Below are 27067 nucleotides of genomic sequence, written 5' to 3'. Positions count from 1 at the left end.
TATTTTTCATACAATAATTTTACACGAATGTACTGAACAGTACCGGTATCTAAAGTTGCTCAAACACTCCCAAAATTAGTGACAAAGTATGAAAATAATGTTTGGGGTCAAAGGTCAAACGTCCATTTTGCTCTAATTTGACGTATTTTTTATCCATTAATTCTACGTAAAAACACTACCAAAATTAATGACAAAGTATATCCATTTTGCTCTGGTTCAACGTATTTTTTATCTAATAATTTTACGCGGATGTACTGAACAGTACCGGTATCCAAAGTCGCACAAACACTCTCAAAATTAGCGACAAACTGTAGGAATAATGTTTGGGGTCAAAGGTCAAACGTCCATTTTTTCTCTGATTCAACGTATTTTTTATCCGATACCGGTAGTTTTACGCGGATGTATTGAGAGGTATCTGATGTCAAAGTCAGTTGCACGCGAGTGCAGTTGTTTTGCACGTCGTGAGCTATAATTGCACGCCAGGAATTCTTATTTGCACGCGGGAATTTCTGATTGCACGCCCGATTTCTCGTTCAAAAAGGCCATGAAATCCAGACTGGATTCCAAGTCGGGTATGGGATTAGTTTTTACTGTATTGTTTGTTTTTCGGAAGCATGGACTTGGTGGTGGAGGAAGCCGTAACCGACCAGCGGTTACGTGAACCACCCAACGACGGCGAGGAGTCCAGCAATCCTCTCGCACATAACCATCCCTGCATGGGATTCGAACCTGCGAACCCACGCAGAGTGATTAGAGGTGCGGTGGCGAGCGTATTCCTAACGCTTAGCCCGTTGAGCCACACCGCCGCCTTCCGCGGTATTACTAATGCTGCAATGCAAGTTTTATAGCCTATCGTATGCGGAACGGAATATCAGACCTACAGGTTCGGTACTGGTACTGGTGCCGGTACCGGTGTCTTACCACAATGAAATTACCGTACCGTAACTTATTCTTTCACGGTCCTACCAGTGCAGTGATGCAAGCGTTGTAGCACTTGTAGCCTACTATATTTGTTTATTTTGATGAGAGTCTACTGGAAACAACATAAAATTTGAAAGGGAAGAATTGTTCTGTGATCAATTATCTGTCCTAAAGTGTAAACAACATAAAATTTGCAAGGGAACAACTGTTCTGTGATCAATTACCGTATATGGCCTACAGTGTACAGGTAAGATGCTGCCTGACTGCTAACTCAGTACCGCTTGACACGTTTTTAAAAAGTCGCTTTTCTCTTCGAATACTGGACCAATTGCTTTGAAATTTTTAGTGGTTAAAGATAAAAATTTTCTCCAGAAGTCTATTACTTCTTTTTTCGCTATGACGTCATCGAAATTATGTGACTCTACGTGTCCATATATTTGAGCATAGCTCTCTTGTACTTTTATTATGAATAATGTTACAACATGTTTGGTATTTAGGCGTTTGAAATTAGGCTTATGTTACCATATTCATTTTATTGCAACTTGAAAGTCAAATACCAGAATACTGAAACAAGGTAACAACCGGTACAGATACCGTGATACATTTCTTACATCTGTACATTGCTGTTTCCGTCAGCTGCATTGTGCTGTTGTGAAGCAAGCGGACATCCAACATGGCTGCGATTTTTGAATCGTATGAGCAACAGTTTTCATCATTAACTGCTGAAATAACAAGAAGATTGGGCTCTGTATCTTCATTATATGGGGGTATGTGATATAATATTTACCAGCGCTATCAAATAATGCTGTATTGGGTTTTTAGCTTTGGTAGAAGTCACGATTCTGGTCGAACGAAAACGATGTGTCATTTTTTTGCTAAAATGTGATCTTTTTAGTCAAAAAGTAAATAAGACTGTGCGATTGAATAAGATAACAGATTCAGAGATACCATAGAATCTGCCAGAAGCACAATACGACACAATTTAGCCATGATATAAACGATTGAAAATTTCATTTGTGTTTCAAAGTTGCAAGATATCCGAAGTTAGTCGTTTTTGCGATGCCTATTATTTTCTATGCAACTGTAGTCTAATATCGTTAAAGTTTAGGACTGAATAAAGTAGAATAATTCATTTCCTGAATTATATTTTTGCCCTCATTATTCATTTCAGTTGACAAAAAGACTGTGATAAGCTCAATAGAAAGACAACTTGATGAAGCCCAGGAATTGGTAAGAATATTTGCATTTTCTACGATGCAGACTTAGGCACGTGGAGGCATAGTGTAACAAGTACAGTTTCTCTTCTACAAAAATAATGTTGATATATTTAAGTGAATTTTGATTGCATCTTGATTAGCTTTGGTCTACTGTCAGACTGTAGGAATGAAGTATGACTTATGTAATTGATTTCTTTTAAAAGATTGATATCATATTAATTTTCAACAAATCTATGTGAGAAATAGCAGGAAAGATACAGGGCTTAAAATTAAGTTTCAAATGTGATCTTTAACCCCATTTCGATCAAGGCTCATTCTGCTCGGACAAATTTTATCAATTCTCATTTAAAAGTAATGCTGGATCGTATCAAAATCATCTGTCCCAATTGTCATTTTTGCTTTTGTGGTTTTAATAATCACCATATGAGTTCATTCCCTCGCGGACTGCCAACGTCTATTTGATTTTTTAATTCGATGTAAGAAATATTGAATTCTTCGGAATACTTTTAAGAAAGTGTTTTGTTTTTGTCAATTGTCTCAAAGTCAATATTATTTTTTGCCAGTTGGAACAAATGGATTTAGAAGTTCGAGATATGCCCAGTGCTGAAAGAGGAAAACTAATGAGCCGTGTGAAAAGTTATCAAACAGAATATACAAATTTGGAATCTCAATTGGTGGGTGCTATTGGTTTGCATATTTTAAACCAGTTTTTCTGACCAATGTGTGGGTACTAATCCCTTCCAAGATTCATCACACGCACGCACACACACACGCTGATTCATTTTTTATTTATATTGCAGCTCAATAAAGGCAACCCTAAGTATTTAACAATATTTTTCATAATGCCATCTACTTCCTGACTTGTTAGCTGAAAATAAGCATTTTGAGAAAGTGTGATGCTTTATTTGTCAAAATCCTAAAACTGATTTTCTGAATTATTGATGTTTGTTGGAGCCCAGCATGGCAGTCATGCACTGATATACATATTATTTTCTTTTTTGTCAGTTTCGAAGATAGGTTAGTAATTATAGTGTATGGATAGCATAAGTGGACATAGTCGATAAATATTTTATTCTCTTGTTGTATTTTTGGTTGTACTTTCATTAAATAATTCTCAAATGATACTTTTTTTGATTTTTGATGAAATAACATCACACAACTCAATATATTGAGTAATAAAGTATCAATGACAAATAAAACAATATAAAATAAAATTACCAACGAATCCCCAATTTTTCAAGGTGTTCTTTAGCATGCTGTTTGTATTTTGACGGTTTTGTTTAAAAAGAGCGTACTGTATAGTTTTTCTGTTTCATTCTGATAATTTGTTACAGAATATTTCATCCAATATCGATGGATAAATTATGTACATGAATTCTTCTGAAATAAAGAATCCAAGAAATTAAGTTCAAACAAATATAATAAAGTATATTTGTGTTATTATCTTGAGATTATGTTTGATGCAAAGGTGTGATAATTGATGTTTAGACGGTCTGCTCTATAGAAGCAATCCCAGATTACAGCAGCCAATATATTCCAACCTTTATTTTATCATATACATATTGTTACAGAAAAAGCACAAAACTTCAGCAAAAGATGCCGCAAAAATGAGGGAAGAGTTGTTAGAATATGATGATGGTTCAACGAATGACCAGGTGATTAAATTTATTTGCATTTTCTTTTCAAATATTTGTATGACTCACAAATAATCAGTTTGGATTTGGACATATCTCCTAAATCCCTATTTAGAATTAGAATTAACGTTGTAAAAAAAAATATGAATATTAACGCTATTTACATGATAAATAAGATCAGGGACATTTTTATTTAAATGTTGGGCATCTTAGTTTTAAAATATCTTTATTTTTTACAAATTTCAATGAATATCCTGATAGTAATAAACATGTAATGACTGGAACATTACACTATTTTATCAATGCAATCACCATGGATATAGAATATCCAAATCATTGTGTAATATAGATTGATCGTTAAATCCAATTGGTTGCTATTGGTTTATTTTAAGTGTAGGAAATTAGCACAACATCTGGTATCTAATGGGAACCAAAATTATGAATGGCTGGTGTTTTTAAAAAATATTTATATTGAGTTTTGGTTGGATAATCCTGGGTGAATACTCTGGACAATGTTAAAGGCTTTCAAACTCACAAAAGGGTGACACCTAAAAAAGCTGTTTTGAGAAAGTGAGAAAAACGTATAATTTTTTATTTTTGAACTCTGAAACATCCCTCAAACTATGATTTTATGCCAGCCTAAACAGCACCTATTTCTCTGTAATATTTCCAAATAATTTTTTTTTTTCAAAATTTCAACATTTTGAACATTCAAATCATATATATGGTTTGCATCATAGATAGATGAATAGGTTGACTATTGATTTTATAATATACCTGAGTAGACTGATATCTACATAGAAGCATGTATTTATATTATTTCGCTGAATTCGAATTTTTTTGTATCTTGTTTTGATTTGGTCTTATTACTTTCTGCCATTTCACCATGAAGCTGACTGTTTTTCATTATATTTGACTATATTCAAATCAGTCCATTTTCTATGTAATATAATATGTTAAATGGTCTATTTTTGTAATGAAATTTCCTCAGTGTTGATATCTCCCTACTCCCTTTTCATTATTTCTTTGTTGTTTATTAACATATGGATTTTTATTATTGATTACAAGTACGTCAATGTGGATTTGTGTTATCAACCGCTTTATGAATAATTCACATGCTGGAATCCATTATTGAAGATTTTTAATGTAATAATTGTGCACCACCTGCCTCCCAGAATGCAGTTAAATATGTTTTGTACTAATTGCATTTATAATGAATTTGTCATCTTTTTCTCATATAGTCTGTTAGAATTGATCATGTTGTGAGCACAGCAATCCAATTATTCCAATATTTGGAATTATTATTTGAATAAATATCCGGTCTTATTAATCAACGATTTATGAAACAAGAGCTTTGACCCACCACCGCAAAACTTGGAAAAGTTGTTTTGAGAAAATGTTTCAAACCCTTTTTTGGGATTTTTGTTCTTATTGAAATTCTTTGTTGAATATCACTCCAAATTATGATTAGACTGGATGCCAGTTTGAAGAGCACTCATTTTTCATATTATTTTCAAAATATTTTTATTTTTGGAAATTTCAACATTCTCCCTCTTTATCATGAGACCTCAACTCATTTTTTTTCTTGAAAACTAAACATAAAATATAAAAAAAATTGAAATTCAACCATATATAAAGATTGAAATGATTTAAAAACTATTTTTACTTAAAGATACAATTTACGATAGAAACGAAAAATTTATTATTTTCGACCGTGGTGCATTCTATACATTTGTTTGAGTGAGTTTGTGTATCAGTGTTTCACAAAGTTGCTGTTCAAAAATCATTGATCAACTTTTAAATGTTGTAATATTTTATAAATTTGAACAGAGAACAAGATTATTAGACAACACAGAAAGATTAGAAAGAAGTACTCGGCGGTTGGAAGCAGGCTACAGAATCGCCGTAGAAACGGAAAAAATCGGTCAAGACGTTATTGATAATTTACACAGAGACAGAGAAACGATAGGACGAACACGGACGAGGGTAAGCAATTTGTTTATTTCTTATTGAATTAAATATGGGTACTCCCGAAGTATATGAATTGTGAACCAAGACGGAACGTAGTATGTGTACCAGGTTTGGGTCAGGCCATAATTTTATTCCGATTTTTCCTATTTTAGTTCTATTACGAGTTCGGAGACTAGCCAAGTGACTCCTGTAATATTTGTACATGAAATTATGGCCTAACCCTTACCTGGTACACATATTACGTTCCTGTGTCCACCATCTTGGTTCACATACTTTGGGAATCCCCAAATAGGTATGAAAAGAAGGGCTTATTTGATATAGGCTATGTAATTTTGCATTTTTTTAATCTTTTCTAATTTTTCAGTCTTCAATCATAAAACTGCAATTCCATTATAAATAATCATAGATTTATAATTTTGAATCGCTCTTCACTTCCCACTATTTTTGATATTATTTGCTTGTACCTGCCGTACATTTCTCATGTAAATATTATACATAAAAACATTTTTCTGTCATCAATATACGATCTTGGTGTAATATTGAAAAGTTCAGACGAAATCCCTTTGGGACCTTGGCTTATGTAATTTACAATAATGCTGCTATGGTGTATTGGTGGTGTGTAAGCTTGGGGATTAGTTTTGTTCCAAATTACCTTGAATACAAGAAACAGCAATGTTAGAGTTCGAAATGCAAATTAATCAAATTGTAGACTTATTTAACCAGCCCAAAGAAGCTAATGCAATAGGTGTAGCAATTTATATGTGAATACGTAATCTTTCAATTCATAATAACGTTGTCTAATTTGTTCCATGCTTCTTTATTTCAATTTAGTTTTTTAATATCCAACATTATTTTTATTTTGGTTTTCTGTTTCCTCTTTTGTCATAAATTTGAAATATTCTATCTCAATATTTATTACACACATCTTAAATTTGGATTGGAATCATTAAGAAATTACGACATATTAAAAAAAGTATGATGTTTTATGTAAAGACGTGTTTTCGAAAAAAAAAATTTTGGTCGAATTTTTTCTCCTTATGTTTTGGCATTCATCTGATAGAATTCTAATTTGGTTATTTTAGTGAATTTGAGAAATCATATTAAATAATTTAACAATCAGTTATCTTTGATCAAAATGGATATTTTCGTTGCTGAAATATTAGTATCAGCCTATCAGGTATCTTGTAATGGAGACAAAAAAAAAGTCAGAGATATTTTCTTTATTTATTTACAGTTACGCGAAGGGGATGATCATCTAGGAAAAAGTTCTAGGATTTTAAACTCTATGACAAGGAGGTCAGTGCTTTTTGTTTTTTAATAATGCCTCTGTTATTATGATACAGATGTTTAAGGAAAATTAGGAAACTCCTCTAAATGTTGCAGTCTTGCAGAGTACTGATTTATGTAAAATTTCAGAAAGTAAATTTCTGAATCCAGACTCCGAAGCCCCGGTCGTATCTGATATTACCTTATCTTATCAATAGTGTACTGTGCATACAAGTTCGCACAAAGCAAAACCCTGACTCATCTTAAAGTGCAATTCAATCATACCAAAGAATTTAAGGCTATATAATTGCATAATTAAAAGTATATTTATTCCTTGGTTCAAAATATAATAAAGTAAAAACCACACCATGTCTTTGATTTTTGTATTAGTATTTTGGTGTCCCTATTCTTGAGATTTTTTTTTTAGTTTTCATGGAATAGATTTTGTTGATGGTTGTGTTTAATTACAAAAGGCTCTTCACAAATAGCCCTTGCTTGAAAATGAATGAACTACTATAGTTTGGAAGGACCAGCATTGCCTACTCAGTTTGTTACACCCTGGGTAACTAAGATGGTGGCCATGAGATTTGAACCAAGATTTTAACTTGCAAATTCATTGCTATCATATTTGAGTCTAACAGTAATACTTTAATCATTTGACAACTTTGCCCAAAATATTATTCTAGGAAATCATTGCATCATTTTATTCAGAAGCCAAACTTGTTATCCAGTCATATTTTCTAATATGTTTCGTTCATGTTATTTCTTTTTTCTTGCAGAATCATTCAAAACAGACTGATAACTTTTGGAGTTGTTATATTTATGTTGATTGTTATAATTGTTGTCATATATTTTGTCGCTACAAAGCATAAATGAAAACGAGATTTTTTCTCCAAGTTCACAAGTGTTTTAGTCCCCTTGTTTCACTGGATAGAGGAAGAATCTGCTTTTCGACAGGTATACTGGAATATCAATATTAATGTACCAGTGCTGTAAATCATGGGAAGCTTGTGTTATTGAATCGACATCTACGTATTCTGTCTTCTGTGTTTGGTTTTCACTGTTGTACTGTTGACCATGTAGCAGGTACTACAAAAATTGGAGCGATATAATTAATTTTCTATTGAATTGTCTCTGTGTGGATTGTTAGTTTAATCTCAGTATCAGAAGAAATATACAATTCTGCAAGTGGCATTAAATTTATATCATTGATTCAAATTTTTGTAGCGGCAAATGCCTTGTTCCCAATTGGTTTCTATGTTTAGCTATGAATTCTCCTGCACAAATAGAATTCACCAAAATTTTCTCCGTTTGTTCACTAAATACATTGAGCAGGCTTTATAATTGATAACTTCTTGAAAGTACCGTTTGTATCTATTAATAAAATATTTAGGTGTTTACACATTCACCATTAATATATCACCTTCATAGTTAAATTTTTTTTGTATTTTTTGGAGAATATTAGCCTAATTTATATGTTGTGCAAGGTGTCACAAGTCACCAGTTTAGTGGTAGAAAGGTGTATTTCATTCGTGTTTTTTTATTTGACCATATTATTTCAAATTTTGTCATGTCAAAACTTTTGCTAAATTATGAGGCCTATACACAGTATTCAGCTGATATCTTAGTGATACCTATTTCAACTATGTGTTGCATTGTATGCAACATACATGCTATCTGTAACTACATTGGTCGTAAAGTTTATAAGTTGTTGACAAAATTTCGTAATAGAATGAGATTTTTTTCAACTAAACATAATTCTCTAAAAAATTGGTAAACAGTTCGATCAATCCGATGAAACTAAGTCTTGAATTAATGTTCTTACTTTCAGTACTTACAAGGCTTTTATGAATTGCACGTAAATAATTCGGAAACCTAGTCACCATTTCACTTCACAGTGTACTTTGTAACCACCACTTTATTTTTCTTTCAATGGTCCAACATACGTACTTTCTATTTTGAATTTTTTTTCATTGAACTATTGTGTTTGACTTATTTTTAGATGTGTAAGCATGGAAGTGAATACAAGCGCTTAGTCAGATACTTACATTCTATTCTATCTTTCAATCATTGTCCTGTGATCGATTTTGCAAAACACTTGTTTGTACGTTTGCAAACCAGGGTTTCCTGTTGCTTTGTCGAAGCGGTTATTTCCACAAACACTAGCCATACGGAAAATAGTTGAACACTTATCTCTGCAACTCGCTGTTTAACCATAAGACATAAAACCTGATAAGACAACGATATCACAAGATGATCCAATACCCCTTGTCCTGTCACAAGAGTCCAGACCTAGAAATATATTGCGGACTTCCAAGTTTTTTTAAGCCATGATATTGGAATATTAGTGTCAAACCGTTTTGGGCTTAATGATATTAAGATTGCATCGCCATGTTCTCAACGTGACTTGCAATGGCAGCGTCTTAATATGTCGGCTATAGTGTAAAATGAAGGTTATTTCAACTTGATTTAATGGCGGTTTATATACAACTTATGCGTGCAATATCATTCATTACAAGTCCAATTTGATCGAATCTGGTGAAGTTCACAATTTTATTTTCAAATGGTCCTCTTTACGTTTCATCGCCGTATTTTTTGCATCTATCATTTTTGTTCGAATGTTTATTTATTTGATATATTGTGTGCGTTCAATGATATAGAATCATTATTTGAAATGGTATTTAGATTGGAGGTTGGGGATCAGTGATGAGATTCAGAATTTCTAGAACTGGTCTTTTGTATCGAACTCGCTAAAAACAGGTTCCCTCGTTCCAGAAAACCATGGCTCTACGTCTTATTTACTAATGTACGTAACTACGTAAGCTCATTCAAATATTGGCTTAGCGCGAACTCCTTGAATCCCCTACTGGTTAGGATTCGTGTGTTAATGTCAAGGCCAACGCAGACTCGTTTTAAACGTAAAGTTATGGCTCAATAAAAAAAAGGGCCTTTGGCAAAACTCGGAATAGGGTGGGATGGTGTTATTAGGCAATCAATCTGATTTGCAAAGTTGATGCGCCCTATGGACTTTTTTAAAAATTGTTTCGTTCTAGTATGGGTTGTTGAAAATAACGACTCTAATGGTATAATTTCAACTGGGAAGAAAACGCAAAGAATAGCATTTGTAAGCCCTTGTTGATTTCTCGGCGCAAATTTCGTTTCCCATTCTGCAATTTTTATCCTGAGTTCAGAGCTCAATTTAAAAATTCGACTATGGCTTTTTTCCTCCAATCAAGCCCCTTTCCGTTAATACGACTTGTTTGTTGCATAACAGACAATAAAGGCTGTCCAAAATCGAATATTTTTGCCGAATCGAACCGAATATTACTGCGCAATCCTAAATATGTCTCTATTATACAATAAGCGCCTGTCCTTTCTGTGTTGTGGTAAAGTTTGTGCAGTTACATCTGACTTACTGCTGGTATTTTGCAATACCATGTTTTCAGACTCATGAAAGGAGATCAAACGCTTGTATGAACTGGTCAACAAAATGGAAAACTCCAAAATTAGGGTTTCGAAAACTGTTGAGTGTTGAGAGTAAAAATTGCACTCTCAATTCCAATGGATTCAGTTTTAATATGACATGTAAAGCCTGTAGATGCTATTTTAATCCTATTTTCCCTAGTCTTATGTTTCTTAATAGAATTTTCATCAAAATGATAACAATAATATAGATAAAACTGTTGCTCAAATTCAAAATTGCATTCAACAAATTTGAAGCTAGTTTGATGACAATATTGTTTGATGACTATAATATTGTTAGTGTACAACAGCCATCAAAATGCAGGAGTGCAATTATTTGTCATGGTAAATAGATAGATAATATAGTATTGCCATCATAAAAAATTACAAATTCCACTGAAAAAAGGTATTGTCATCATAAGGTTCAGCTCTGAGTTGCTTGTACAATGTTCCTATGATAACTAACTCAATATCTTCAAATCGATTCTATTTATAGAACTATGGTTTTCTAACATTATAAATTGTCCTGGTCTCTCAAAAACGTCATTACAACTTTTAAGTTATGATGACCATGCATGAAATGACTAATCACGTGCCACCAGGCATAAGGAATGACGTGCTATCGCAAAATGAAGGCGAGAGAAATATTGGGAAACCAATTGAGCCAGGAGCGAGAGTGGTCTAAGCTCGAAGCGCCACCGCTTGCCCGATGAAAAACGCCCTGCAAAGGTGCTTTCAAGCCTTTTTCACTTTATGTACCTAATTTTAGTTTAGTTGAAAATTAGCCGAAAAACGATTCGATTTCGAATATTCAGTTCGCTTGGATAGCCCTTACATACAATATTATCTTCAAATAAGAGAATGCTAGCGTCACAGAATACCAACTTTTTGATCTTATTCCAAGTGAGATTTTACTTTATGGCAGGTATCTCGGAGGAAAATAATTTTTTAGGAGACTTATCCTACTTTATATATACCCCGCCAATAGCTTCTGTGTTTCGCCCCTCTACGTCTCTGGGATGACGTCACAATGTTACCAAAGTTTGATGCCTACCCTATTCAGGTCTGTGAAAATAAGCTTACGAGGTAGAAAACATTTTAGAGTTATTTATTATTATACTTGAAGAAAAAAGAGGTTTACTCAATATAAGTTAGCCTAGTTATAATTATAACAGTTATAACAGTTATCAATATGATGCAATTATTTAATAGCTCATCATTGTGACGTCACGAATCAAAATTGTAATAAACTTAACAACAATAAGTTGAAGACGATTGGTATTCAGCTCCGAAAAATATCGTCAATTTTCGCATTGATGCTCACATATCACACATATAACTTTACAAAACATTTTCTAATATCGGCGAACCACTCCTAAACGTGCGAAATCGAAGGTAGTTTCGTGGTACACGAGTTGAATGTTCGCGATTCTGAGATATTTTTTCGGAGCTGTTAGAGGAATGAAATAAGAAATCACATTTAACATGAAGAAATTTCTAAAGAGTAACAAAAGTATTATAAAAACGACAGTTATAAACAGACCAGCACATCAAAAAAGTAAAGCATAAAGACGAATTGCTGTACGTAAAAGCATCACCGACTCGAAATCTTCTGCATCTCAAAGACCTGACTAAAAAGATATTGCGAGTCGTCATTTGTTACCGGCATAAATGGAAGATGCGACTGTTGCCACATTTTGAATATCTTTGGTAAAAACCTCTTTTGGGGGAGATTCCGCAAAGATTAGCCCCGAAAGTTAATTGGATCGCAAAATGAGAATGCTTGCTTTCAATGATGCCAGTAGGATACCACATCATGACCAGGTCAATATTGCTCTAATAAGATATTTTGTAGGTCAGAAGACGTGTATACTTTTGTTTATCATATGCACCTCCGCCATGTTTGACTACATAGACATTTGATTGCATAGCCTGCGGTACATTGTATTCGATATTGGATTTCGAGTTTGGTTACAGTCTAGGTAGAAATTATTGCCAAATCGCAGTGCTAGGGTGATATAGCATTTTATTAGTGTAGTAGCACCTCGTCAGACAAATTGTTAATTAGACATTCCAAATGTCCATGGGTCTAAATTAGATAATTATGATTGAAAAATTGGGTACAACATATGGAACGGCCTGTTTGAACTGAAATTGTGGAGCAAAATCATATTTAATATATCAGAGGTTGTGAACAAATTTAACAATACATTACAAGTTCACTTTACATCTGAAACGCATTCTGATTCGTTTTCTCGATCCCTATATTGCCTGATAATAATCCGAAAGTATGGGTATTTATGTAAACTATAGAAGATAATATATGAATAACTCCATCATTTCGATTCATAGCAGAAGTAGCAGAAATAGATGATTCAGAAATGTTTCTCATTTCTTGTTCGTGTTCTTTACATTTTTGTACCAACTGTTGTAATTTTCTCTGTTTCCCAATGTTCCCGATTTGATATGCATCCGTCCAACATTGGTTTTAATCCATCTGACACTTTAGCCAAGCCCTGAATAAAACAAAATTTTGTATTTATCAGATCATTCATTGCTGTGGGGTCCAGAAGAATTCTGAAATTTCGTTCTTTTACTAGAAATAAACGGATTGAATGTTAGATATTGAAGAATAGTAAATTTCATTTTGATTACGCAGCGTTTCATTTAAACTATACCTACGTTGCTTTAAATTCATTACCAAATATGCTTCATTGTTATACTTGTAAATTCTCAACAGATGGATGAAAAAGTATGGGATTTTGGAAGTGTCAAATCTTAGTTTACTGAAATGGTTTATTTACTGCATGGATCACTGCTTAACTGTGCCGTTATGGCACGTATACATATACTTTTTTTACAGCCTTAGGAGCTATTGTGATACATTTTGTAATACATTATGACTGGTCAAGAAGCCACAGATAGTCCTATATTATATTATGTAGAATTCTTGTCGCTAGAATAGTTTGCCCATGTATACATCACGACGTTCCACTTGTATAGATGTATCTACTAGTCTTCTTAACACTCATTGAATAAGTTTCATGATACCTCATATAATGGAACACAAATGGCGTTTATAAATCCAATTTGCATTGTTGGCAGTTCTTCAGACTTGCTGCGGTTCATCATATCAACAGGTTCTAAGTGAAGTTGCCTCTTTTCTATGTCTCCTTGGTCGAAAAATTCTTCAGCCACCAATCTGGCAACCTAGCAGAAGCAACGAAGCAAAAAAAAAATTACCTTTGCGCTCAATTGCATAAAACTACAATTTGAAAAATTACATATTGAACACGCGGCCAAATATGAATCCCCGCTAAGCCAAATTGTCAAATATGCTCATTGAAATTCGGATTCATATTTAGACTAATTACTAACTGAGTATGCTTTTGCACTCAAAGGTTGAAAATGCTATGAAAAAACGTGTCGGTGTTGGAACTTTCCCACAACTTTGGCGTGTATATTAGTCTTGGAGAGAATTGTTTTTCTACAACGTTTGATACCAAACTGGCGATTTCACATCGCATGGAGATCACATCATCATGAAATTGATTGTTGGAAAAAGTTGCACCAGGAATTGGTGGCAACACCGACTCGTACACTGCTGTAGTGTAATTGCTTAGATCAATTGTAAATCAGCATGCAAAGCAATAGCACAAAGATAACTCGGAAACAAAACAAACATGCAACCGATCAGCAAGCAAATATATAAAATGTCGGAATCGAAGTTTTCGTTCAAACATATCCGGACGTGCGTATGTAAATCAAAATACAGTATTGAAATCAAAATTAATTGTGACAACGTATTTATCGGTTTGCGATGCATTAAATCGGTGGATTTACTATGTGACTGATCACAGATTATTCACATTTGCGCTTATCGAAGGCGCTTGGGTCGTCATCGAAAACGAGCATATGGTCAATTTCAAAGTTGGAAAAAATATCGCACTTGGTCCTTTTTTATATAATATGATTGTGTCGAATTTAGTAAATATTTAATATTGAGTTGTTCGGTTGCTATATTTGCTGCTTCAATGCAGCTACAAGGTGTCGTTGACTGGATGACTCTTTCGCGACCCTTCGTCTGTTGCAACAAGCCGGTATCCGTTTTTGTAATTTGTTATATATATGCCTTTTTTATTTTTTCTTATATATCGTATATTGGTTTTGCATGACGAAAATAAATATCTGAATATGAATCTGGTCGATGCTCGCTTGTTTTTCACGCGCCATTCTAAAATTCATATCACACCGAATAAAGATGGGTATGATGCGCTTTATGACCAAATAAATACTGGATTTTCATTAACGCTACTAGGAGATGAGATGTAAGAGGTTATACCAAAATTTTGAAAATATTTTATACCCATGACCAATGATTTAATATGAGTCGCAAAAGTGGAAATATTACAATTGTCTTTTCAGAGGATCTGGAAACTTTAATTTACAGACATTTTTCATACAAGCTTTTCTCAAAGATACTGCGCTGCGCTATGTACTTAATGAGTTTTTTGACCGCTTGAAGTAATGCACTAATGCGCAACTCAACGATGTCTTTCATCAGGCGTGTACAATAAAAATATAAATTTGTGGAACGCACGTTACAGCGACTCTCTTTCTACGCATATGAGTGTCATTTGTTGCCCCAATGTATACAAGTCGTAAACGTGATCGTGATCTTGTAAGTGTCATTAAACTTTCCGTTGGGCGTATATACAAACTGTTTAGGTGAGCAATAATTTCCACGACCTTTAACCGTATAAGAGAAGAATCAGACGGACGAAAAGCGACAGGAGAATGGTGCTTTAAATGAAAAACATGCTTTGGATTTACATTGCTAAACGAACAACAAGAACTTGTACAACACAACGCAAACGAGACTTTTATGTATGATCGACCACCAATGCGCATTGAATATCTGGATGACAATGATAGTGGGTCATGTGAGTGGCCAAGGGGGCTAAATGTTTAGATACTAGATTCTTCATCGAATCAAAAATAGGATCCCGAAACCCAACCCAAAAACTTATTTGAAAGAACCCCCAAAGAGGCTTAAAAGTATATCGGTAAAACCAATGATTCAGAATTAAAAATTTAAACAAAATTGTAGTTCTTTTATTCTATAAACTCAAGTATTCGACACAGCCTACAACTTTTCATCCAGATATTCATTGCGGATATTGGTTACAACAGACATGCGTATATCGTTTTAGCTCAATTGTTAAAAGAAAATAAAGTAAGGAAACGAAGATTGCGATTGCTTATCCATACGGCCATACGCGGTCCTACGCAGAGCGATCAAATATGCGATGCATTAGCGCAGCAAGCAAATCTATATACACAATGCAATGATGAATAATTATTGGTATTATAGGTTGCCCGGGCAAATTAAAGTGCTAGTCAATTGGTTAGTAAGAGCTAATCCTGACTTTCAAGTTATCAGATGACCAAAATTGGAAAATTCGTCAGATTGTTATTTACTTGATCCAACAGGGTACCCAGTGGAAAATTTTTGCTTATTTTGCGCTAGGTATATCTTTTCACACTGAGTGTGTGGAATTGTTTTGATATAATTATCGGCCAATTATGGACAACTGAAACTATATAGTCAGGGTGTGAAAGATCGAAGTTGGCGGAGGAATACTTCATTGTTTTTTTTACTTGTACCATTTATACCTTGCTTTGTATAATCCACGGCTTTGAAATTGCCGAAATATCTGTGCCAGTCATGATCATGCCCCTGCATAATATGCAAGACATGGGCAAAAATTAAAAATAGATTTGCGAAAAAGTCAAAAATGATGAAGGCGTTGCAACTAAGATGAAAAATTTGCGTGTGATGACGTCACAAAGGATAATATATTGATTGCGTCATGACTACTGTCCTTCAATTGCAAACAGTCGAATTAAGACTGCCACAACGGAAACAAGCGTTTCGAGGCTGCCGTAAAATTTATTTCCGCCGGAATAAAAATACTTTTCACGGGGCATAGTAGCCTCAATAACACCAGAACTTTGGTCAATTTTAAATTAAGCGATCACTTCGATCATTAATGTGAAATGAAATCAGAAGTATTCATATAAATACGCGAGAAAAAATACTGCTGTCGAAAGCCGCCTTGGTTACTATTTGATGCTGCGTCCGTAAGTAAGGATTGATTAGTGTCAGTGATTATAACACCAATTCAAATTATTCGTCTTGTGATTTCGCCAACGATTCATAATTATAAATCTTTTCAATGAGTTAGTAATTTACAGGTATGAAAAAATTGCGCAGAACTACGTAACGCATGAAAGTTCCCTGTGCAAATTCGCTTCAGGAATGTATTATATACTGTCGCGTGCAGCAACTACATATTTGAGAAATTATGCCGGTAACAATTCGTTTTCAACATTAATCGTATAGTATATATAGACGCCTTGTACAAACTCCAGGAATATATTTTTAATAAAAATGATCGTTTTTGTAAATAAGCTCTGACTGCTACGATATTTTTTTAAGTTTTTTTTGTAAAAAGGTATCGAATTTTTGAACCTTGTCTTTAACTGGAGTTGTAATCTATCTATGCAGGGTTTGTGGTAATATTCCGTCGCAATTATGTATTATTGTAGTAGAAGATACAGCTACAGCGAGCAAACAGAGAGTTACAACCTGCGCTTGCATATGTATTACAATATCATAATAATAATTTTGATTGCGTGACATAGGACTACCGTGCACTTGCATATATAAGAGTTATATATATATAAGTAAAAAAAAAATTGATGACGTATAGCATGACGCAATCACGGAGTTGCAACTACCTTTTTCTGGACATTCCATGGTTTTGTTATGGCAGCTATATCGCATCCTGTTATCAAGATACCCCTGTTATAGTGGAATGACTTGTTAGAAAAATATTTTAATAATACCTATAGTGTAATTGTCGAAGTAAACAACAAAAATAAGAAAATATTGTTTGACTAAACAACAAAACTGCTTTTTGGTATATTTTGAGAGAATCTAGCATAGAGTATATGTCGTAAAGGCCTGTACATTATATATCAGGAAATTCTGAGTGAGTGCATGTAACAGTAGACAGATTTGAGATTAGTGGTATTGGAGAGGCGGTTGGGGCAAAGGAGGGAATGGGGTACAGAAAGAGTAAAGCGAGAGTGAGTGGTCGAGAGGGTGGAGCACTAAATCTTACCTCAACAGCTTTCGGTGCTCTTCATTGTTTTTCCAATCAGATTTTCCACTTTCCAACAATTTCAAGAAATTGCCTCTCTTCTTAAAATACACCGCAAGATCTGTGCTAATGATTGCGTGTTGAATTAGTTTGATAACCGTTTCGTATTCCTCTGTACTCAAATGTGATAATATTTCACAACCTAAAAAGTAAAAGAAATATATGATCTTTATTTCATCTATAGCAAATATAGACTACATGTATAATACATAAAGAACTGCTGATTTGAGAATTAGAAACATTCTTAGAATTGCTACACATATATGTTAACTAAATATTAGTGTAAAGATTTTTTGACGCTGACAAATTGGCAGTAACGGTTGTCAGTTCTATTCGTCCGCGTACTCTGCTAACAGCATCAAATTTGAGATATGCTTTTTTTAAAATGGGTAGTCCAGCTACAAAAGATATTACAACCAGGCGCACAAACCTATTAAAATAACGAATTTTAGGACCAATATATGTAGAACACTACCACACCTTTGCTACACAATGTCACAAAACAAAGAAATTTAACTTTTGGGTAAAACAAAGCAATATGCGAAAGGTCGGACGTGTGGTTGTATATTTACTTTTATAGCTAGCTTCTCCATGAGGATTTTAAAAGTCAGTCAAGTGCAAATTAAAAGTGGACGAACTATAAGCATTTCATGTCTGGCTCAAATATGTCATATAACTATCGGAAAGTATCGATAAGATGCATCACTCTACACTGGGTAAATACAAGCAATAGGAATTTCACTTATCATATATTTTGACTTTATTTTTATTGAATGCTGGCGAAAGATATGAACCATTCCTAAGAAAAAGGGGGCCAGGCGTCAAATGTCGATTACAAAATATGCCCAAAGTACAAAAATGGGAGATATATAAGAAAGTCAGCAACGCTATTGGGAAGTAGGTACTGGAAAAGTAGGTATGGAAAACGAAACTTTTAGCAGCCTAGAATCCCAGTTGGAGAGTATAAGTTTATGCAATACGTACACGATAACTAGTCGTGGAGTTTGAAGTATGTATGTAAAGTATGTATTACAATGGTACTAAAATATTTAAACACTCAAAACCCAAAAGCACAAGGTTAATCCAAATTTATCGTTGTGGTGTCAGTGGCGATACCCACAAAAGGGTATTCTGCATGACGCAACCTTGGTCTCCTTGGTCTTTTTTACAAACTGCCTATTATGTATAGTCTTAATGTATAATGCCCATTTGTTGTTGTTGCGTATGCACACTTGATCGCTATTATGCCCTTAGGGCATTTCGTGCACCGTCGTCGAGGAAACCTTCTGGAAATACTTTAAGTCAAGTAGTTGGTGAATTGAGCATAAACTAATTATATATATATGAAGACAGTACTGGCTGAATGTTAAATCATAGACCTTAATAATATAGACAGATTAGGCTAGGACTTTATCTGTTACTCGGGACCAAAAACGAAGATTACTACTGCTTCTTGACAGTATAGATAGCATCTTATTTTTCATCGTTAATTGCTGCAAACTTGAATGTACGAAGTTGCAATGTAATTCCAGATATATCATTATTCACTGCGGGATAATTTTGGACGTTTGTTTTCTGTGTTTATTCAGCGCAACCATCTTAGTCTCAGGCCGTGAAAGCACTAGCTTCAATATTAAGTTTTACGAAGTGAACTATTTGTTTGACTTCGAATCTCAACATCTTTCTAAATATATATATCAGTTTACATAAGAAACCGAGGAACGTGACATAATCTCACAAGTGAAATTAAGAAATAGGAAAAGCAAACGTCTTACATAGCTGCAAACATTTTTGATGAAGTTTCGTTTATAACTTTCGAACGGGTAAACAGAGAAGATATTCAACGTAATAATTGAATATGATTTGTTTTTTATTAGATCAGATTTTAAATTTCATCTTTCCATCAAAAAATTCGAGCTTGTACAATAGCAACTGCGTAGAAAAATTCCGTTTTTACAATAGCAAATGCCAAGAAAATTCCGGCTTAGACAATAGCAAATGCATAAGAATTACAGCTTGTGTAATAGTAACTGCCTAAGGGGATAGACCTTAGTGAACCCATTATACTGTCTGTAACGCAGCATGACTTGAAATCACGTGGAATAACTACAATGAATTTTGATATTTCTCATATAACCTTCCGAAGTTTGAAGGGAATTGTTGGATTGGCTGCATTCTTTTGGATTGTACTGGTCGTGATTGTTCATCATCGTCTTGTGATTCAACATAAACAATTGGATAACAATGTGGCAAGTCCAATTGAGTTTATTTTTACATTTTTTATCGGAGTATGATAGTACAATGTTTCACAGTATTTTTTGACATTAAGCAACATGAAATCGACCCGATGAATGCGGTACTGTTAAATATCATATGAATTTAGAGACAAGTTTTGGGGAAAATAGAGAGGGGAAAGGTAGAAAGTGACGTCATAATAGAAGTTCTCAACACCATAAAACCGAAATATATCGCAGTGATGTAAATAGATACTGGTACCCCTAAAATGGCTCTAGCTACACTTCGCTCGTGGATAACATTCCTTCTTCAAATGCGTAATGATATAAAATTGAATTTTTTTTTAACATAAAAATATAATCCCTTTTATAACATGGGTCTTCGGGCGATATCAATTATCTTGTTTTACTATAACGACACATATTTTGGTTTTTATATACAGGCATCACTGCGTCATCGATCGGAACCACTTCTCACTGTGAATTGCGATAAAATAACTGTAAATATAAGAGACAAACACTGTGCTAAAAGACTTCAATATTTGACTGAACTAGAAAAATTGAATAAATGTTTTAATATGTACGGGATACACCAAAACAGTAAGTAAAGTTTGTAATATATACGCTTAAGCAGACGCGTGAATGTTCATAGGAAAAGAGGCAAACGAATTCGTAATGCCGTTTCCAATATATTTCATTCGTTCATAGGTTCAGAATGTTCTGTTCTAAAGTACTTGGTATACGTGGAAAAAACCTGCCCGGAACCTGAATCATCTCATCAAGCATTTTCTCATCTTTCGGCCGCCAAATCAAAACTACTGTTGCTTGAAAACGGAAAACTACCAATTGCAAAGTGCAGAATTACTTTAGAAACGCTAATCAACAAAATGGAGGATTGTGGCAGGGTACGTTTTGATTCAAACTACACATCTTGAATGATATGTCAATCAACGACGTAAATATGTAATCAACTCACTGCTTTTATACAATAGTTTAATTTGATAGAATTGCAGCATTTTGTGGAATGCCCGAATATGCCAGCTTGCAACACGGGGATAAAGAAGACGTTCTGTTACTTGAAAGAGTCCGAACAGCAGCATTACTTTGAAGTTGTGAAGAATGTGGTCATAAAAATAAAACAATCCAACAAAATTCGTGCTAGATAATTTTAGTATCATCTAACCTGCATCCGAGCTCGAACTATAAAAACAGCAACCTAATAATATCTAATTTGGACTTGATACAGGTGTGCGAGTGGATGAAAACCAGAATTCAGAATCATAAATCTGATTGGTTGGCATCTATTTCTGAATTAGCCAATCAGAAAGAGATGGAAGTTGATGGTGATTATATCCAGCCAATCAAAAACGAAGAAAAGCAAAAGTACGCGAAACGTCGTCGTCAAACGATTATTCTGCACATGGGGTTGCTCACGAAAGAATATGGACTGAATTTTGGAGAGGGTGCCTTTTCTGGTGGACCGCTTGGGGAATTAGTGCAATGGGCGGATTTGGCTGCCACTTTGGAATTACTAGGCCATGATGTCATACTTTCTTGGTCACAAGATCGACTCAATCAACTTTTGAAACCGCGGTACGACTTCGGGAACGATTGCAACAAAGCAGTAATGGCGGATATTGCATTCACGGATATGTACGGATTAGAGCAAGTAAATACCAATTTTAAATTATTGATGTAAGACATGTCTGCGATTTTTTTAAATGTAAGTTCATTCAAAGTAAGATTTCCAGTTTTTGCTGACGCTATTAGAAAAGTCGAAAACGCAGATTTATTCGCAAGGAACTATATATCCATTGTTGCGGTAAAGATGTCACTAAATACCGTTGACACGTAACTTGAAACAATTCGAATTATTAATGCTCAAGGGACCGCTTCAGCAAATGGATGGAAAATTGTCTCTAATCTAGGTCTCTAAGAGATCGACCTTAAAGGTCAAATATTCCTAAACTTTAATTAAGGCTTTGTTCAAATAATGTAATTCGCCCGTCTATGTTCCCTCTGCGAACAAGTTTAAAGATCAATGTTCTACGTCATAATTGAATTAAATAATCGAAATTTGTTTCAATTTCGTAAATTTAATTTTCATTTTTTCAGAGTGTATACTGACACGTTCTTTTATACGGTGAAGCAACAAATTTATTTGTCATATTTTACAGATGAAAACAACATTAGGAACATTGAATAATTACAGATGTAAATTGAGAATCCTCGATGTTTATGGTACGGAACCAGAATACAATCATCCAAGATATAAAAACAAAGATTCAAGTTCTGGAACATGGGGAGGTATATAATTGTTCTTTTCAAAGCAGGAATGGTACTTAGCTGAAAATGAAACAAATCGTCACAAATATATCGAAATAATTTGATAGCAAACATGTTGGCCCAACTATATTAGCCTAGCAGTTATCGATTTTGGTTTAGCATTAATCAGGCCAGTGTTTCAATCAAGCCCATCGACATACACAGGTTGTAGAAATTGAGAGATTGTCAGGGTCGGCGAAAGCATATCTTCTGCGGTGTATTATGGGGCTTTGGAATAGAACATGTCGGAAATTTTAAATACGTTTGACCTTTGACCCTAAATGTTCTAACATCTAACTCATCGCTTCTTTAAACAAGTTACTACAATATAAGTTTAATACCATGGAGCTAAATTAATAAGTTCGCTCGAATTCTGTGTAATTTGCAGTAAGATCGCAACTTAACCTATGAGTAAAATGCGAGCGCGTTTTGTAATAAGAGTGTAACTTTGCAAATCAAATATTTATTTTTACATATTACAGGAAAGGGATTAGATCCCAGACAATTTTACACCCATTTTCCACATTCTCCTGATAATTCATTCTTAGGATTTGCCGTGAGGACATCAGATACCTTGGGCAATAATGATGTAATAAAGTGAGTGTTAATACTAACAGATTACATACATATAATTCTACGGCAGATACCTACGTACTATATCGAATCGGAAATTTTTTTTTATCCGCGTTATTTCATAAGTTTGGGAACCTCGGATGTTTAGTTTAATAAAACAATAAAACACAAGATTGAACCTAAAAATTATGGCCTGCAACATGGTGGCTGAGTACAACTGTAGACAGAGTTAGAATATAGTAAACATATAAATTTAAATCTCAAATGAATTTGATGATATATTCTATAACTTTCCTTTTTCCTTGTTATCATGGTAACAATAATATTATCATCTGGTAATTTCTAGAGGAAGAGTACTTTTATATGGAAAAAGAGCAAAATATTTGGAAGGCAGAGGAAAGCTAAAGTTTCTGGATATTCTCCATAAATTCTTTGATGATATTCATGCTACGATGGAAACTAATATGGTAGGTTTGAATATCAATAATCAATAAAGAACCCAATTTTTTAAAGTTTTGTGTCTAATCCAATATTGAATTCACTAAACATCAATCCCTAATTGATTCATTGTTATGGAAATCGCAATATATACTGAATATAACATGTAAAAATATAAGCGCACTGGATAATTGTTTTAGATATTTTATGGGGTGTTAATATATATATATACTATATATAGCTTCGAACAAGAGTTCATTAACACACATTCAAATCAATCCGAAAGTTTTGATGCAAACCAAAACAGTGAGTGTATATTGCGGCTATGAAAATATTGAATCTATGGTTATCATTCATGTTATACTCCATATTATAAACGACGTACCAATACCATACATTATCACTTATAGGGCGATCAGCATTTTTTGCCCGAATACGTCACAAATCATGGTTCACTTGGTCAAGACGAATTTACAAAATTGCTCAAATCGTCGAAAATATACGTCGGTCTTGGCTTTCCAGTGGAAGGTCCAGCTGCTTTGGAAGCAGTGTCAAATGGAGTGATATTTCTAAATCCGAAATTTTTGCCTCCTCTCGACGCACATCACGGAAAACCAACAAGCCGACGTCTGACGTCGCAAAATCCGTACGCAGAAAATTTTATCGGTACGTAAACATTTGTTAAAAATTTTCACAATGACACATATATAGTGTACTGTAATAAGTTTAGAATCTTCCCATTTATCATTAGCTGTGTATTCAAAAATCGAACTTTTGGCTTATTCTTTATCGATCTTGATCGGTAAGTATGTTGATAGGTATTTGTCTGTTTGTTTGTTTGTCTGTTAGAAGCACGCGATAGCTCACGAAAACGAGGTTGAATCTGCTCCAAATTTTGCATGTGCAATCATCGTATCTCGGACCAGAAGCCTATTGATTTTGGATGAGTTATGTCGTATTATTAGCGAGTTATTAATTAAATAGTGATGGGACACGCGGTGTCACTATAGATTCGTGAATCGAAACCGCAGTTTCGATCGATAAGTCTTCGGTCTCCGACCGATATTCTCGTTTTGATTTTTAATATTATCCATGCAATAATCGACGTAAAAACGGAATATGTCATAGCTTGCTAAAATGTAGCCAAACGAAAAAATTCGCAAAAACAACTAGAACAAACTAGTGAAATTCAAATAGATTCAGAAATAATGTTTATTTCTAGGTATACATGACGAACTACTACAGAAAAACTTTGAAATGCAGTTTTATTTGTCTGTTAAATATTAAGAATCATTCCCAAATTGATCCAAACATGGTTATAATATATATATATATTAAAAAATGATTTCCTAACAAAATTGAAATTGTAACAAAATTGATTTATGAAAAACTTTTAGGAGAACCGTACGTATACACTGTAGACCTAAATAATTTCACTGAAGTAAGAAGAGTTCTGAACAAAATAAAGAATTCAGAGAGAAACCGAGCAAAAGTCAATCGAGAGTTTACACATATTGGATTCATCGAGGTGGGTAAAGTTTGAGATACATCGTTGCAAATGGATAGCAAGTATCTTGTTTTTTTTCCGTAACAATGTCCAATCAGCAATAAGTTTACGATGACGTAACAATGGCAATTTATGCAGCCGCTTAGACACTTCTTTCGCTGAGACATATTATATTCAAGCATAGTTGCAAATTTTGGCCCGTTTTCGCGGTTTTGCGTGTTATTTGTCAGTTTTCAGTTTTGTTTCCAAAAATGAATCGTAAATCATATAATTTAATTGCCATTAAGTCTTCTTAGGAGATTTTGTTTAGTTACAATAATCAAAATTTAGTCCGAATAAGCTGCAATACACTAGACTGAAATTAGCTATCAGTACATGCATTAGGAAACGTGGTAGAATGTTTTTAAAAAAGAATGGTTTCAGACCATTAGTATAGACCACGTAAACCAGTTTTAGGCGCCAACTCTCTAAAACAGTCTCAAAATAAGTATCAAAAAGTTGTTATAAGATTTCTCTGGGATCAAAGGTCGCGGAAACATCGAATGCCGAACCGGAAAGATTCCATTTCTTTGCATATCGTTAGATATCGGTAAATGCTTGTACAGGGCTTTATTCGGAACGAAAGAGGAAAATAATAAAGTCATCATTTCTACGTTAATTACAGAGAGTGAATTCTTTCATTGAAAATCAAGATTTTTGTAACAGTCAGATGGAAGCTGATATTCATACTGGTATGACATGGAAACAAAATACATCAATATGGCCACCGAAGTCTTCACTAAGGGTATGATTTTGCAAAATAATCTTACTATTCTGTAACTACAGAAAAAGGTTTCTGAAAGCACATTGTAAAATTGCACCATTAAGACTAATGTCTTTTCTGACATATTTTACAGTGATATTTAATAGTTGGCATAAGCATGATTTCAAAGTAATAATGGAAAATTTTCCAGAAGAAAATTGTATTTTTTGTATTTAAATTACAATTTGTTTTTTAATTTTTCAAAAAAAAATTCCAATCAGATCCGTTATTTTTCAAAAAAAAATTAGTAGACACATAAATTGTCTGACAAATTGTTTATACAGTAAAATCACTAAAGAACTATTATTATCAATTTTCAATTAGTTCAACCTGGTTTTCAATCCCTATGAGATGGTATGTATGACTCCACTGCTTGAATATGAACCTATTTCCGATGTATATATTGCAGATAAAAATGTCTTCAGATGGAGAATCGTGTGCTTCAGTGTGTTCAAGATATAATTTAACTTGCGAACGCGCATTCTTTCCGTTGATTAACAACGATGTACAATTAAATAGTATAAAACAAAAATGCACTGTATTCGAAACTCTACCGGGATATTTGCAAAACGACAAACGAAGAACTCCTATTTTTGCAAACGAAGTTTGTCACGCTCCAAGTTATGATTCGTCAACAGGAATATGTTTTATTCAATCAGATCCGTTATTATTCTCTTGTGCGTGTGAACAGAACAAGTCTGTAATGAGGCTGTGTCCATGCAGGACGTATGCACACGAGCAAGTTGCTCTGTGCAATGGCTGTACTTGATGAAATATAATGAAAATTTGAAAGTTCCAAAGAAAGGCGAGGACGGAATTAGACGGGACGTGTCGGTACCAAGGAGTATGTATCCCTGCATTGCATTTTCAAATGGATACACGCCATGGTCGACTTCAATTATTATAACTAAAGTATTCCTTATGGATGTGTACACATACAACAAAACTAAACTAGTCGTATTGGAAAGATAACGATGTATAAAAACTCATACGTGTATATGCAACTGAATTTCTAATTTCAACATGCTATTATTGTGTTTCCTGGAGAACACATTTTGCACTTGGAAAAACCTAATTTTGTTAAAAATTTAGTGAGGCAAAAGAACAAAAGCGAACCACGTGCATGAGATTATGATTCCAAGTTTTGAGATATTCGTCTGTTGATTATTGCAGTTAAAAAATATGAATAAACCACTGTTCCACTTTCTACGATCGATTTTTTGAACACGATTATTATTAGCCGGGATATGTAATCTCCCAATACTCAATAATTAATCGTTTTATAACACGGGTTGCGAGTAGGGCTGGGTAATTTCGAATACCAGATGATTTTAAAATCGAATCAAATATTTTTTTCCAGTCGAATCTTGAATACTGGAAAAGATGTAATTGCATGCGACTATTTTTACTAATGAGTCTTTTAGACTCATAAATTACTGAAAACATAGAAACCTTCAATCACGCTATTTGCTGAGTGTTCACACACAA

The 27067-nt window shown here is 33.9% G+C and overlaps 3 protein-coding genes across 4 annotated transcripts in view; 2 read left to right on the top strand and 1 right to left on the bottom strand.

The window, feature by feature from the left end:
* The first annotated feature begins 1389 nt into the window (after positions 1 to 1389).
* On the top strand, positions 1390 to 9052 carry LOC120347235 (vesicle transport through interaction with t-SNAREs homolog 1A-like). The gene is made up of 7 exons (XM_039417144.2): positions 1390 to 1688; positions 2093 to 2151; positions 2702 to 2812; positions 3710 to 3793; positions 5603 to 5758; positions 6978 to 7039; positions 7789 to 9052. The coding sequence occupies exons 1-7, from the start codon at positions 1595 to 1597 to the stop codon at positions 7883 to 7885; spliced, it is 663 nt and encodes a 220-aa protein (XP_039273078.1). The 5' UTR covers positions 1390 to 1594; the 3' UTR covers positions 7886 to 9052.
* Positions 9053 to 11563: 2511 nt separating this feature from the next.
* Positions 11564 to 27067, bottom strand: part of LOC120347138 (cGMP-specific 3',5'-cyclic phosphodiesterase-like) — a 32898-nt gene continuing 17394 nt past the window's right edge. Inside the window, exons 20-23 of one of the 2 annotated variants that reach the window (XM_078117638.1) lie at positions 17662 to 17842; positions 16148 to 16211; positions 13523 to 13681; positions 11564 to 12987 (exon numbers count right to left, since the gene is read on the bottom strand). In XM_078117638.1, coding sequence (XP_077973764.1) covers positions 12880 to 12987; positions 13523 to 13681; positions 16148 to 16211; positions 17662 to 17842 — 512 coding nt within the window. In that variant the 3' untranslated portion in view covers positions 11564 to 12879. Of the gene's footprint in view, positions 12988 to 13522; positions 13682 to 16147; positions 16212 to 17275; positions 17340 to 17661; positions 17843 to 27067 lie in introns of both variants that reach the window. The other variant, XM_039417001.2, reaches the window with a different exon arrangement.
* LOC120347147 (alpha-1,6-mannosylglycoprotein 6-beta-N-acetylglucosaminyltransferase A-like) lies at positions 19048 to 26787 on the top strand. The gene is made up of 11 exons (XM_039417019.2): positions 19048 to 19949; positions 20378 to 20534; positions 20643 to 20839; positions 21181 to 21603; positions 22112 to 22241; positions 22742 to 22856; positions 23179 to 23299; positions 23681 to 23936; positions 24668 to 24798; positions 25442 to 25561; positions 25989 to 26787. Exons 1-11 carry the CDS (start codon positions 19812 to 19814, stop codon positions 26346 to 26348), a joined length of 2148 nt encoding a protein of 715 aa, XP_039272953.2. The 5' UTR covers positions 19048 to 19811; the 3' UTR covers positions 26349 to 26787.

Source organism: Styela clava, chromosome 11 (genome assembly GCF_964204865.1).
Source record: "Styela clava chromosome 11, kaStyClav1.hap1.2, whole genome shotgun sequence".
Lineage (NCBI taxonomy): Eukaryota > Metazoa > Chordata > Ascidiacea > Stolidobranchia > Styelidae > Styela > Styela clava.
Note: the sequence above shows the minus strand (reverse complement) of the source record. Positions and strands in the feature narration are given on the sequence as shown.

What these genes read in the sequence shown, in the direction of transcription:
- LOC120347235 (XM_039417144.2), top strand. Translation starts at nt 1,595, where the DNA reads ATGGCTGCGATTTTTGAATCGTATGAGCAACAGTTTTCATCATTAACT. An exon ending in CAAATTTGGAATCTCAATTG is followed by an intron (nt 2,813 to 3,709) that starts GTGGGTGCTATT and finishes ATATTGTTACAG; the next exon opens with AAAAAGCACAAAACTTCAGC. An exon ending in TAGGACGAACACGGACGAGG is followed by an intron (nt 5,759 to 6,977) that starts GTAAGCAATTTG and finishes ATTTATTTACAG; the next exon opens with TTACGCGAAGGGGATGATCA.
- LOC120347147 (XM_039417019.2), top strand. Translation starts at nt 19,812, where the DNA reads ATGAATTTTGATATTTCTCATATAACCTTCCGAAGTTTGAAGGGAATT. An exon ending in GTACGGGATACACCAAAACA is followed by an intron (nt 20,535 to 20,642) that starts GTAAGTAAAGTT and finishes ATTCGTTCATAG; the next exon opens with GTTCAGAATGTTCTGTTCTA. An exon ending in CACCGAAGTCTTCACTAAGG is followed by an intron (nt 25,562 to 25,988) that starts GTATGATTTTGC and finishes TATATATTGCAG; the next exon opens with ATAAAAATGTCTTCAGATGG.